Here is a 14218-nt window from a genome sequence, read left to right on the forward strand (position 1 = left end):
CCCTTGAGGATTCACATGGCAAAATCAGAAAGCTGGAAATAATAATAAAACATATGGAGAATGTATTAAAATGTTTACAGCCCTGTTTGTACATTTTTAAGTTGGTGTAATTAAGCTTTATAATAATAAAAATTTCTGCGTGTGTAAACAAAGGATTTTTTAGTTCACTTTTTGAGTAATGGTTACAGTTAAGATGAAGGAAGGAAAAGCAACATTCCAAATAATCTGGATGTAAAAAGCAAATAAAGAAAATCCAGCCAGCCAGAGCGAAAACGAGGCACTGTGCAGATGGTTAATACCGCCGTTGTCGCCCAATTTTACAGGAGGTAGTAAAAACAACATTTTTAGTGCTGCACATGATGGGGGTTTTTTTTGGTGGGAGGTGGATGACTATGCTTCACCTGGGTGCATGGATCGATGATTAGTTTACAGATACGTGGAAGTGGACTGGTTGTCTGCCTGGGTGGTTGCCATCCAGGTCCCAAAGTGGTTGGTTGGTGTTGTGGCTGAAGTGCATGCACCCACACCTGACTTAATATGATGCTTTTCTGCTGCAGAACCTCAAAATATGTCACAAAATATATTAAAGGAATCGTATTATGCACTCTTTCACGAGGCTAACATATGTTAACTAGCAAACAAACATATTGAAGTTTGTAGCCAGTAATACTCCATAGACACTTGGGCAACGCCTCATTAAAAGTGATTTCTTTACCCATTCCATGCCCTCTTTATAAAAGGAGGGCAGCATCGTGGCAAAAAGACAGTGTATGCATATCACACTGGGCGTAGATCGGCTCAGTATCTGTGTTCCTTTGTGATGTGTTTCATTAAAATGAGCAATGAACGTTTTACAAACCATGACCTGATGTAGATTATGTGGACATAGTTACATTTATATGGCGTGTTTGACTTCTGAGAGACTGTATTTTAAATCATGCTAATGGCATATAGCCTTAGCATATACGCTAACCATGATGGCCCTGACTATAGTTGATGTGTAATCAGATTATGCTATTTTCCACATTAATCCCAGCTCGCGTGAATCTGGGTAACGTGACCATTTGTGCTAGCATTAGCCACTGTTAGCGATGTCTTTTTAATGCACCGTAAAGTTGTCAATCCTGCTATGTTGACGTACATAAATCTAAAAACCCCAAGAACTAGCTAAATTTTGCTAATGACAAAGGTGTTACCTTTTACAGTTAAATATTATGTGCAGTCCACGCTAATGTTCCTCTGGCGAATGACCGGTATCGGCATACCGTGTTGTGAATCGACTCATAGCACTTTGAATAATATTTAACTGTAAAAGATACATTCAAACTATTTTTGTCACAATTTTCTGATTTTAAAACAGCACTCAATAAAGCATGTACCGCCACGAATTCCCAAGAATCTGCGAAACATGGTTCTTTTTGTATTTATTCTCTGAAAACTCTGCATTCTTTCTGAGTAACCCTGCTCCTGTGCACAAGATCACTAAAATCTGTACTTTGCAAAATAAGCAGATGTTAAATTTTGATTCATTTAACTCATAAACTGCTTGGTCCTCGATTTTGTGCACACCGGCCTTTTGTATCCTTCTTTCACACGGGCGCCCAGTTCGACGACACAGCTCGACTTGCGATTTTCATTTGGATTTTCTTGGAAAATCAAGCATTTTTCACCAGGCACACATATTCACTCAGCTTTCGCACAGACATAAAACATAAAAGCAGCTGTTCCCCTCCATTTTTTTTCTTTTTTTTTGCCTGCAGATGTTAAAGGAGGTCACCTTATCTATGGGGACAAAAATAGCAACAATTGTGCTCAACCCTGATCCAAATAAATTCATGCTATTATCAAAACAGCAGATTAACAAACAATAATTTAAATTTCTGCAGGATGAAAGCAGTAAATTAAACTCGGGATAATTAAAACATCTGGAAGACATACGTTACATATCATAGATATATCTTTTTTATTACATAAAATAATCAGACACACCTTTTCATAATAATAAAAACACTGATTTTTGTTGTTTTTATTTTTAAGAATAAATATCTTAGATGTTTCACCTTTATCAAGATTTAAAAAATGTTTCTGTTGGGTGAAGTCAACTGTCGAAGCTTCAAGAAACACACTTGTGGTGTTTGAGCATGTAAATAATATTGTTTGGTCCTCATTTAGATAGTTTCAAATGAAAAGTGGAAAGAAAAAAGAATCTGATCTCACCCATTAGTTTGTCATGAGCAGGAGAGAAGACCGTTGTATCAAAGCAGAGAAGTTTCACCAACGATCTGTCAGTAGCACTGGCAGGGTTTCATCTACCTTGTCATAATGACAGTGTGGTGTGTGTGTGTGTGTGTGTGTGTGTGTGTGTGTGTGTGTGTGTGTGTGTGTGTGTGTGTGTGTGTGTGTGTGTGTGTGTGTGTGTGTGTGTGTGTGTGTGTGTGTGTGTGTGTGTGTGTGTGTGTGTGTGTGTATTCGACATACATAACTGTGACCTCACAGGCTGTGTCACAGTTATAGTGGAAACGAGACAACTTAATACAGAGAAAAAAACTGCTTCCACCTCACTTACCCTAAACTTTGCAGAATAAACCATAAACCTAAGCTTATCCAGGGACGTAGCCAGGGGGGCCAACATTAAACAAGCAAATGATTTTTTTGTTTTAAATATTTTCAAAATTCTAAATCCATGTAAGCACTTAAGTGTTAAGGAAAACATTTCAGCTTTGCAGAAAACACGGAACCTCTCTGCTAGCATGTTTATACATAAAATCTATCACATAGAGCACTCGATCCCATACTAAGGAGGTGGGGCCAGTTTGGGAGCAGACTTTTACTGAGAAGACCATTTGAAGTGTAATCAAATTGTTTAACCCTCTGGGGCCGACGCCATCGTACACGATGGCTAAGACCAAGCTTTACTAAATTATAAATAACTTTTTAATGATATGAGATAGAAACTTACTTTTTTTTTTTGCTGAAAAGTTAACTCTGCAGACTTTTGAGCCAGACGTCGGCCATCTTTGTACTCCTCAGAGAAGCTGTGTGATGATGTGCGCAATGTGACTGTCCAATCGGAATTTGTTCACCGTCACGTAGTTTTCCAAAATCCAATCGTAGGGCAGACGTACCTCACGTGAAAAGCCAAAGATCGTTTTTAGGAGTGATATGTTACGAGTTGGCCCGTTTGAATAGCCCCCTGTGTGCTCAAATGAGTACATACTACAACCCCTTGTTATGTGGGCTGCCCGAAGAGGAGGTACTGCTGGCCAACGCCAGAGGGCGCCCTGTCTGTAGTCGGGTTTCAGGCACCAGAGGGCGCAGTCACCACCCAGGAGCCAGGACTACCAGCTGTCAGAAATCATCTCATCATCATCCCATCCCATATAAGACTGGAGGAGACACCACATCTCTGCCGAGATATCAGTTTACCACTCAGGTAAAACTCTCAGCCGTGTCTGTGCTGAACACACGTATCATTGTCTTTTGAAAACCTTTGCAGGAGTACCAGTTATCTTCAGTCAGCTGGGAGCTGGGTTTTGGACGTAGAAGAGTGACGGACTTCACTCCTCTTTCCAAACCAGAGAAGTAACAGTTGGTCTCTGCACGTTTCTGTGTTTTTGTGTCGGAGGTGGAGATTCTCCCACAAAAAGAACTGAACTGAATTGCTGATTGTTCTGCTGGGTGTGCACACACCCACCGTTAACCTGTCTTCTGTTCCTGCCAGCAGTACCGAATCTGACAGCTGAAGTAGAGGCCACGTGGGGACTCAGGACTTGGCAGCTTCGGTTTACTGCAGGTCTTCGTTGGCGGCGGAACCTTGTGGGCCCCGGCTCTTCTCTGGATAGGCGTCTCCTACCCTCGGACCTGCCCACACGTCACCTGTTGTCTTTTGTAATTGACTGTCTAAAAATAGTATTCGACCTGTTGTGCACATTTGCCACAATAAATTGTATTTATTTGACTACCCATTGACCGTTCATTTGCGCCCCCTGTTGTGGGTCCATGTCATTACACTTCCCCAACACCCGTGGCAATAATTATGTAATCACCGGCCTCGGAGGATGTTCATTCAGTTGTTTAATTTTGTAGGAAAAAAAAGCAGATCACAGACATGACACAAAACTAAAGTCATTTCAAATGGCAACTTTCTGGCTTTAAGAAACACTATAAGAAATCAGGAAAAATAATTGTGGCAGTCAGTAACGGTTACTTTTTTAGACCAAGCAGAGGGAAAAAAATATGGACTCACTCAATTCTGAGGAATAAATTATGGAATCACCCTGTAAATTTTCATCCCCAAAACTAACACCTGCATCAAATCAGATCTGCTCGTTAGTCTGCATCTACGAGGTCTATTAGAAAAGTATCTGACCTTATTATTTTTTTCAAAAACCATATGGATTTGAATCACGTGTGATTGCGTCAGACAAGCTTGAACCCTTGTGCGCATGCATGAGTTTTTCCATGCCTGTCGGTTGTGTCATTCGCCTGTGAGCAGGCTTTGAGTGAGGAGAGGTCCAGCCCCCTTGGCGGATTTTCATTGTCAGGAAATGGCAGAATGATTTGGGCTTTTTTTCCATCAGAATTTTTTCAGAAACAGAGACTGGCAGCTGGAAACCATTCAAAAAATTTATCTGGCTTTCGGTGAAAGTTTTACGGGCTTCACAGAGAATAAGGAGTGTTACTACAGCTTTAAGGACGGCTTTAAGGACGGCTTTAAGGACGGCTTTAAGGACGGCTTTAAGGACGCTTGGCGCGCCGCGCTCCGTGCCGCCATCAAGAGCCACAAACCACCGGATCATTTCTAAACGGATGGCTCTGTGGATCCGAAACCGTCGTGTGCACTTTCTCTGGTTATCACAGGAGCTGGACATCAACCATTTTCCGGCAGATTTCACTTTTAACAAGAGATTTTGTCATGGAAAGCCAAGCGGAGGCTTTGCGCGTCACGACCGATTTGCTGATGGAGCGAGACAAAGAAACACCTCCGTTTTGGTCTCACAGGACAGCTTTGAGATGGCGTTCAGACAGCTGTCGGTGGTTTTTCCATCGAGTGATTATCCGAGAAATTGTGGATGTGCCTGGACAGCCAGAACATGTCCCGTGAGGCTTCATCACGGCGTTGCTTTGCGCCATGCGGCACCACCGCGACGCGCAGAATTCCTCCGCACGTCTGTCTCAATGTGCCGAAAAAATGCTGATGTCCATGTCTTTTCACAATTTCCTGTGCTAGTCAGATGATGTCCCGGATAAAACACAGCGTCCAGTTTGGAAATGAATGGCACATTCCACTGTTACAGGAGTGTTTGTCATGGAAAGAGGAGCGGAGGCTTTGTGCGTCGCGGCAGTGCCGCATGGCGCACAGCAATGCCGTAATGAAGCCTCACGGGACATGTTCTGGCATGTCCAGGCACATCCACAATTTCTCGGATAATCACTCGATGGAAAAACCACCGACAGCTGTCTGAATGCCATCTCAAAGCCGTCCTGTGAGACCAAAACCGAGGTGTTCCTTTGTCTCGCTCCATCAGCAAATCGGTCGTGACGCGCGAAGCCTCTGCTCGGCTTTCCATGACAAAATCTCTTGTTAAAACTGAAATCTGCCGGAAAATGGTTGATGTCCAGCTCTTGTGATAACCAGAGAAAGTGCACACGACAGTCCTGGCTCCACAGAGCCATCCCTTTAGAAATGATCCGGTGGTTTGTGGCTCTCGATGACAGCACGGAGCGCGGCACACCGAGCGTCCTTAAAGCCGTCCTTAAAGCTGTAGTAACAGTCCTTATTCTCTGTGAAGCCCATAAAATTTTCACCAAAAGCCAGATAATTTTTTCGAATGGTTTCCAGCTGCCACTCTCTAACAGTTTCTGAAAAAATTCTGATGGAAAAAAAGCCCAAATCATTCTGCCATTTCCTGACAATGAAAATCCGCCGAGGGGGTGGACCACTCCTCACTCAAAGCCTGCTCACAGGCGAATGACGCAACGACAGGCGTGGAAAAACTCACGCATGCACGCGAGGGTTCAAGCTTGTCTGACGCAATCACACGTGATTCAAATCCATATGGTTTAAAAAAAAAAAATTAATGTCGGATACTTTTCTAATAGACCTCGTAAAAAGGAGTGATCACACCTTGGAGAGCTGTTGCACCAAGTGGACTGACATAAATCATGGCTCCAACACGAGAGATGTCAATTGAAACAAAAGAGAAGTTTATCAAACTCTTAAAAGAGGGTAAATCATCACGCAATGTTGCAAAAGATGTTGGTTGTTCACAGTCAGCTGTGTCTAAACTCTGGACCAAATACAAACAACATGGGAAGGTTGTTAAAGGCAAACATACTGGTAGACCAAGGAAGACATCAAAGTGTTAAGACAGAAAACTTAAAGCAATATGTCTCAAAAATCAAAAATGCACAACAAAACAAATGAGGAACGAATGGGAGGAAACTGGAGTCAACGTCTGTGACCGAACTGCAAGAAACCGCCTAAAGGAAATGGGATTTACATACAGAAAAGCTAAACGAAAGCCATCATTAAAACCTAAACAGAAAAAAAACAAGGTTACAATGGGCTAAGGAAAAGCAATCGTGGACTGTGGATGACTGGATGAAAGTCATATTCAGTGATGAATCTCGAATCTGCATTGGGCAAAGTGATGATGCTGGAACTTTTGTTTGGTGCCGTTCCAATGAGATTTATAAAGATGACTGCCTGAAGAGAACATGTAAATTTCCACAGTCATTGATGATATGGGGCTGCATGTCAGGTAAAGGCACTGGGGAGATGGCTGTTATTACATCATCAATAAATGCACAAGTTTACGTTGATGTTTTGGACACTTTTCTTATCCCATCAATTGAAAGGATGTTTGGGGATGATGAAATCATTTTTCAAGATGATAATGCATCTTGCCATAGAGCAAAAACTGTGAAAACATTCCTTGCAAAAAGACAGATAGGGTCAATGTCATGGCCTGCAAATAGTCCAGATCTTAATCCAATTGAAAATCTTTGGTGGAAGTTGAAGAAAATGGTCCATGACAAGGCTCCAACCTGCAAAGCTGATCTGGCAACAGCAATCAGAGAAAGTTGGAGCCAGATTGATGAAGAGTACTGTTTGTCACTCATTACGTCCATGCCTCAGAGACTGCAAGCTTTTATAAAAGCCAGAGGTGGTGCAACAAAATACTAGTGATGTGTTGGAGCGTTCTTTTGTTTTTCATGATTCCATAATTTTTTCCTCAGAATTGAGTGATTCCATATTTTTTTCCCTCTGCTTGGTCGAAAAAAGTAACCGTTACTGACTGCCACAATTTTTTTTCCTGATTTCTTATAGTGTTTCTTAAAGCCAGAACGTTGCCATTTGAAATGACTTTACTTTTGTGTCATGTCTGTGATCTGCTTTTCTTCTACAAAATTAAACAACTGAATGAACAGCCTCCGAGGCTGGTGATTCCATAATTTTTGCCAGGGGTTGTATTCCAGTGTGCCCTGCGCATTACGCACAGCGATCAGTGAAAGCAGACGGAGCAGATGGAGAGCCTCTGATGACAATCTACGTGCTCAAACAAAGAGTGTGTAACTATCAGGATTGCTCCACTTGTTTGCATGTGAATGTTACTGGATAACTCTGTTGCTTTATCGGCGTAAAGCACTGTTTACCATATCAAAATAACAAAATGCATGGACCATTTTGTATATATTGTTCAAAATGTGCATTTGTGTTTATTGTTTGAACCTTTTTGTTGTACAGTCTTTCACACAAGACCTCAAATTACCTTTATAAAGTGTCAAAACAGTTGTTTATTATAGTTTGCTGTGTGTTTTGAATAAATGTGTGTGGAAAATTATTTTTCACTTTATTTTTTTCTTTCTTATTTCTGATTGTAAACCTTTATTACACTTATAAAACACAACAAAAACATATATATATTCTGAAAGCACATGTTGTCTTGAAAAAAGAGACATAAAACTTGATTGTGGGATGGAGGGAGAGCTGTTAACAGCAATAATAAAACATTTATGCCAGGCGAGTGAACTGTCCAAAAAATGCCCTCGGACCCCAGAGGGTTAAGCTACAGCACCATCAACAGGTGCATTCTGATGTTAATAGGGCTGTCAAAATTTTAATTTGCAAAAAATAAAATTCTTGTTTCACTAGACGTGAACTCACAACCTCGGGTATGGGATGCGGATGCTCCAACAAAAGACTAAAACCCAAAGACCCTAGCATCTCTCACTAGAATGCATTTTTTGCTGAGAGGTTTTTACATATTGTTTATGCAGTGTTTAGACCTGGCAGAGTTCAGCACCAAGTTCCCCCAAGTGATAAGTCGCCAGGGCTTATTTTTTGTTTTTTCATTACCAAGTAAAAACTTGAGGATGACTTCACCTGGAGTTATCCTTGGGTCCTGCCTCGAGCCAGGGTCAGACCAAACCATGAACCGAGCTCCTGCAAATGGAGGAGGTGGGGAACAGTTTTCTTGACTTTTCCCGAGTGGTGCACCTGCCCGGCAAGACAAAATATGACAAAACACAGGTATTAATATGACATAAAGGGAAGATGAAATGTTTTTTGATGGAATTGGCACAACATCTCCAAATAGGTAACCAAATTCACAGTTTTACTGAAGAATAAGTATGGAAAAGTAACTAAATTTAACTAATACAAGAACAACAACTACAAAAAAAAGGGCTCTTATGCTAATTAGCAAACAAAACTCTGGTTTGGTTTTGAAAGATACAACCCCTGAATTGAAACACAGCCATACTCATAAAGAAACATGACATAGCACAGAAAATAAACTAATTTTGATTTGCCCAGTACTCCCTTTGGGAACCAAATTCATCCTTTCACTCTGAAAAAAGTGTGAACATCACAAAAATGTATTTATTTTGAACAACTGTCATCTAATGCTAACAGGGCTATCAAGATTCCGATAATCAAAATTTACTGAGACAAATTCAAGCAGAATTATGATGGGAAACAGAATATACAATTATTTTGAGGAAATTACTGAAGAAAAAGTGTGAACTGGAACAGGATTTTACTTAATATGACTTACTCCAGGGCTTACGCTAACAAGGCTATTAAGCCACCTTTCAGCAAACAAAGTGGCTTAAAATATTCACATGTAAATATGACGTGAAATAGAATTCATTTTCAGGGAAATGACCTAGCACCCCAATTAGCCCGACAACCGGCCCGGCTATGAACTGGGCCGGATACGGGCCTCCATCTTGGAGTGAGATTTCCAACTCCTAAACAACCAATAGGAGAGCAGCACTCGTGCAACACCAAAGTGAGGCTGACGTTAGTGTCTCAGCCGCCAACGAATCACAGGCTAGGAGAGAGAGGCCAGTATCTTCCCCAATTCAGGGCTGGTTGTCGGGCTAGCACCCCAATTGTTAGCCATATTTAAAATTTTACTGAAGAAAATGTGTCAGTTATAGCCCAAACTGTAAATAACTATATTGTGAACTTCATACGACATGCTAGCTCTGAATGAGAATGGTTAGCATCAATAACCGTTATCTGAAATTAAAAACCATAAACCACATGGAAGCCACACTAACATGGTTAATACCTGTACGTTATAAAAGTGTCCAAAGTGTCCAACCAGGAAAATGGAAATTCCAGCGATTCATGATGGCAGCTTCTTTACGCTTCAAATTCAAAGGAGCACATTAGCTAAATTTATCTAAGTCACAAATTGTATATATATATATATATATATATATATATATATATATATAATGACAACTAGTAGGAAAAGCATTTCCATCCGTGCTTTCTATGTCAAATAATTTATTTTTTGCATACACAAACAAGCACCAGAGCACCAGTTATGTGCACACCACTACATATTTACATCTTGACTGCACAGTGGTGCGTGATGCAACTGAAACAGCTTTCGCCTGTTGCATTACCACTCACAACTGTGTGGAATAGAGCAGAGAAGTATTCTCACAGAACAAAACAGCTTGAATTTAGGCTTGCATCTTCCATGTGCCTTCTGGCAAACTTCTCTGTTTTCAGGCCACCACAAAGCCATATAACTGGTGATACAACAGTTCAAAGTTACGCTGTGCACAGTTCTTCAATCACAACCACAGAAGCTGACAACTCTTACCCGAGTTGCCTGGGTGTCTTACTGGCTCTTCTCACGTCTCCTTCTTACATGGTCACTCAGTTTTTGAGAACAGAAGTCAGAGACATTTTCAGACACATTCATCTCCTGACTTGTCTTAAGAAGAGTGGCTGTAAAACATGTAATTTAGATGTGTTATACTTTTGCACACCATCATTTTTACCTTTATGCAGTGCATCTGGAAAGTATTCACAGCGCTCAGCTTTTCCACATTTTGTTATGCTACCTCCTTATTCCAAAATGGATGAAATTATTTTTTTCCCCTCAAAAATTCTACACACAACACCCCATAATGACATGAAAAAAGTTATTTTTTATTATTATTTTTGCAAATTTATTACAAATAAAAAAACTAAGAAATCACGTATACATAAGTATTCACACCCTTTGTTCAATACTTTGTTGATGCACTTTTGGCAGCAATTACAGCCTCAAGTCTTCTTGAATATGATGCCACAAACTTGTTGCACCTATCTTTTGAGCAGTTTTGCTCATTCGTCTTTGCAGCACCTCTCAAACACTATCAGGTTGGATGGGGAGCATCGGTGCACAGCCATATGTTCAATCAGATCTCTCCAGAGATGTTGAATTGGATTGAGGTCTGAGTTCTGGCTGGGACACTCAAGGACATTCACAGAGTTGTCCTGAAGCCACTCCTTTGATATCTTGGCTGTGTGCTTAGGGTCATTGTCCTGCTGAAAGAAGCGCTCTGGAGCAGGTTTTCATTCAGGATGTCTCTGTACATTGCTGCATTCATCGTTCCCTCAATCCTGACTAGTCTCCCAGTTCCTGCTGCAGAAGAACATCTCCACAGCATGATGCTGCCACCACCATGCTTCACTGTAGGGATGGTGCCTGGTTTCCTCCAAACATGACGCCTGGCATTCACGCCAAAGAGTTCAATCTTTGTCTCATCAGACCAGAGAATTTTGTTTCTCATGGCCTGAAAGTCCTTCAGGTGCCTTTTGGCAAACTCCAGGCTGGCTGCCATGTGCCTTTTACTAAGGAGTGGCTTCTGTCTGGCCTCTCTACCATACAGGCCTGATTGGTGGATTGCAGCAGAGATGGTTGTCCTTCTGGAAGGTTCTCCTCTCTCCACAGGGGAATGCTGGAGCTCTGACAGAGTGGCCATCGGATTCTTGGTCATCTCGCTGACTGAGGTCCTAGTCCCCCGATTACTCAGTTTAGACAAGCAGCCAGCTCTAGGAAGAGTCCTGGTGGATCCAAACTTCTTCCATTTATGGATGATGGAGACCACTGTGCTCATTGGGACCTTCAAAGCAGCAGAAATGTTTCTGTACCCTTCCCCAAATTTCTGCCTTGAGACAATCCTTTTTCAGAGGTCTACAGACAATTCCTTTGACTTCATACTTGGTTTGTGCTCTGACATGCACTGTCAACTGTGGGACCTTATACGTATGTAGACAGGTGTGTGTCTTTCCAAATCATGTCCAATGAAATGAATTTAACCCAGGTGGACTCCAATTAAGCTGTAGAAACACCTCAAGGAGTTTCATGGCAAAGGTTGTGAATATTTGTGTAAATGTGATTTCTTAGGGGTTTTTTAAAATAAATTGATAAAATTCTTTTAAAAAACTGCTTTTCACATTGGCATTATGGGGTATCGTGTGTAGAATTTTGAAGAAAAAATGAATTTCATTCATTTTGGAATAAGACTGTAACATAAAATGTGGAAAGAGTGAAGCACCGTGAATACTTTCCAGATGCAATGTATACGCGTACATTTGAAGAAGTGCTTTGTGTGATTTGTTGAATTGATGCATTTGGACTCACTTGGCTGTGAAAACTATTCGATGTGAAAGCTGCTGAAAGGTCATGTTAGCTTCAGGTCACTGTGATGTCACACGTGGATGTTTGTGTCACACTCAGACTGAGAGCCAGTCATGAGTGTGCATGGCAGTGGGTGATGAGCCAGTGGTTGAGTTTCGTAGCGGCGTGGGGGTGAGCACAGAAGTGTCGTGACGGGTTTTGATTCCCGGTATTGTACTTCAAACCTCCCCTCTGACACCACAGCCACACGGCGGCCGCGTATTATCACAAAACGGGACTGTTTGACATTTACTGTATTTTCTTACACACCGGAGTAAAAATGTTCGAAAGTTTCAACTCAAGAAAAGAAAAAAAAAAAACAAAGACATGAAGCATCATTGTCAAATTTTAAAACTTGAGCACAAAAATTCAACATACAGCAAAAAAACAAATAAATAAAAAAAAATATTTTTTTTTGATTACCACTGTATATTACTTCATGTCTCCTTGTCAAAGTTACATTTTGTTTACAGGTTTATGGACTGAATTTTTCAGTAGAGTTGGATTTGTGCTATAAAGTGTTGCTTTTTTTTCTTCATGACATCAATACTTTTCCTCCCAGAATTATGACTTTAATCTCACCATGTCTTGTGATGTCACAAAGGCCTACACACCCAAATTTAAAGCCAAATAACATGAATTTACCCTAATGAAAGCGTGCACTGTGATTACACCTCGACTTTACCTGATAACTGAAAAGGTAGATGATGCTTGGGTTGAGTCTTTTTTCGTGAATTAAGATATCTTTTGATCTCTTAAACATGTCACCTCATGACATCACAGAGCTCGAAAAAAATCCATTAAGACGTGTTTGTCGGTGTGATCCAAGAGAGATCCATTATCCAAACTGGGACATACATTTTCTGAGCACAAACTTTACAAGTTTTCAGTCTTGTGATTTTGTGTTTTTACCAAATCAATTTACTGCATATCTCTACTTGAGGGAATATTGGAATTATGAAGAAAAAAAAAATAGGAGAAACATGGGATTATGAAAACTGTTGTCTTAAAAAGTATTTTTAGAAATGGAAATCAATTCAATCTAAAGGCCATTATAAAAACATTAAATGGTGTAATAAGTGACGTTTTAATATAGGTGCATTATCATAAAAATGTTTTTGTTTTTAAAAGTTACTTTCATCTAGTGGCAATTTTGCAACAGCACATTGAACACTTATTGTGTTGTAAAAGTAGCCGTACTGCAATATTAAATAGTATTACAAAGAAAATTTCAAAATACTAAAATATGTGCTTTTGACACTGGTGCACATAAAAATGAAAAAACTAAAGAAAATTTGTTATCAATTGGACCATTTGATGTTGGAGAAAATGTCTGTAATGTCGGGTAGTTGGATCTGTACATGTGCATGTTATTTTATACATAAAAATGTAATATGCTTAGTAATCAAAAGATTACACAATATTTCACCCTATGCCAAGCAGTACTGTCTTCCAGCAGAAACAAAAAAATTTAAAAATAAAATAAATAAAACTTGTGAACTGTAATGATGTAAAATAATAAAAAAAACATTAAAATACATTTGGAACATCTAATATCTACAGTTAATCAAAAAGGTTTTATTAGGGAGGTAAATTCTACATCACAGTTATGTCCAACTTTTTTCCACCAGTGACCCAATTTAGAAGAAATAATTTCAGATAAAGTTCAAACCCACTCAGTGATTGTTACAGATACAATGTGTACAGTAAGAGTGATTTCACCATTATTCTAGTACACTACAGTAGACACACAAGGTTACACACGCTGTTTCATTGTCAATTTTAAACATATGTTGGTTTTTTAATTTTTGTGGCTGGGACTCTATGACCCATTTCGTGAACATACACGTTCATTTTACAGTCGAATGTAACGCAGAGATAAACGTACGGTGACAAAATAGACGTGTTTCCTCTGTTAACATCTGTGACACAAATACACACACCTGTGTGTGAAAACTGAACGTCTCAGTGGCACAGTCAAGTTTAACAAGAATAACTCCGACGCAAAACTACAACAACTAAATAAGCTCTGACACAAAAACAGTAAGAGTACACAGAAAGCAGGGACACAACCGTTTATTCTTTTCTTCCTCTGACTTTTGATTACAGTCACCCATCACATTAAAAAACAAAACAAACCAAAAAAAATCCATGACACAAAGAAAACCTGGTCCTAAAACGTACTAAAATTTGTTACCGAAAACAAAAACAACAGAATGTGTGAAGAAAGGAATGTTCAC

The 14218-nt window shown here is 40.0% G+C and overlaps 1 protein-coding gene and 1 long non-coding RNA gene across 5 annotated transcripts in view; one reads left to right on the forward strand and one right to left on the reverse strand.

Annotated features, from left to right (window-relative positions):
- Nucleotides 1-8629, reverse strand: part of LOC117504557 (transcriptional-regulating factor 1-like) — a 34927-nt gene extending 26298 nt beyond the window's left edge. For 2 of the 4 annotated variants that reach the window (XM_034164005.1, XM_034164004.1), the window contains exon 1: nt 8413-8629. In XM_034164005.1, the coding sequence (XP_034019896.1) occupies nt 8413-8438 (26 nt within the window). In that variant the 5' untranslated portion in view covers nt 8439-8629. Of the gene's footprint in view, nt 1-2217; nt 2314-8389 lie in introns of those variants that run through there. The other 2 variants (XM_034164008.1, XM_034164007.1) reach the window with 2 other exon arrangements.
- On the forward strand, nt 2792-8130 carry LOC117504559. Its single transcript, XR_004558826.1, has 2 exons — nt 2792-2861; nt 8066-8130. It is a non-coding gene; the product is annotated as an uncharacterized LOC117504559 (long non-coding RNA).
- Nucleotides 8630-14218: the final 5589 nt, after the last annotated feature.

Source organism: Thalassophryne amazonica, chromosome 23 (genome assembly GCF_902500255.1).
Source record: "Thalassophryne amazonica chromosome 23, fThaAma1.1, whole genome shotgun sequence".
Classification (NCBI taxonomy): Eukaryota; Metazoa; Chordata; class Actinopteri; order Batrachoidiformes; family Batrachoididae; genus Thalassophryne; species Thalassophryne amazonica.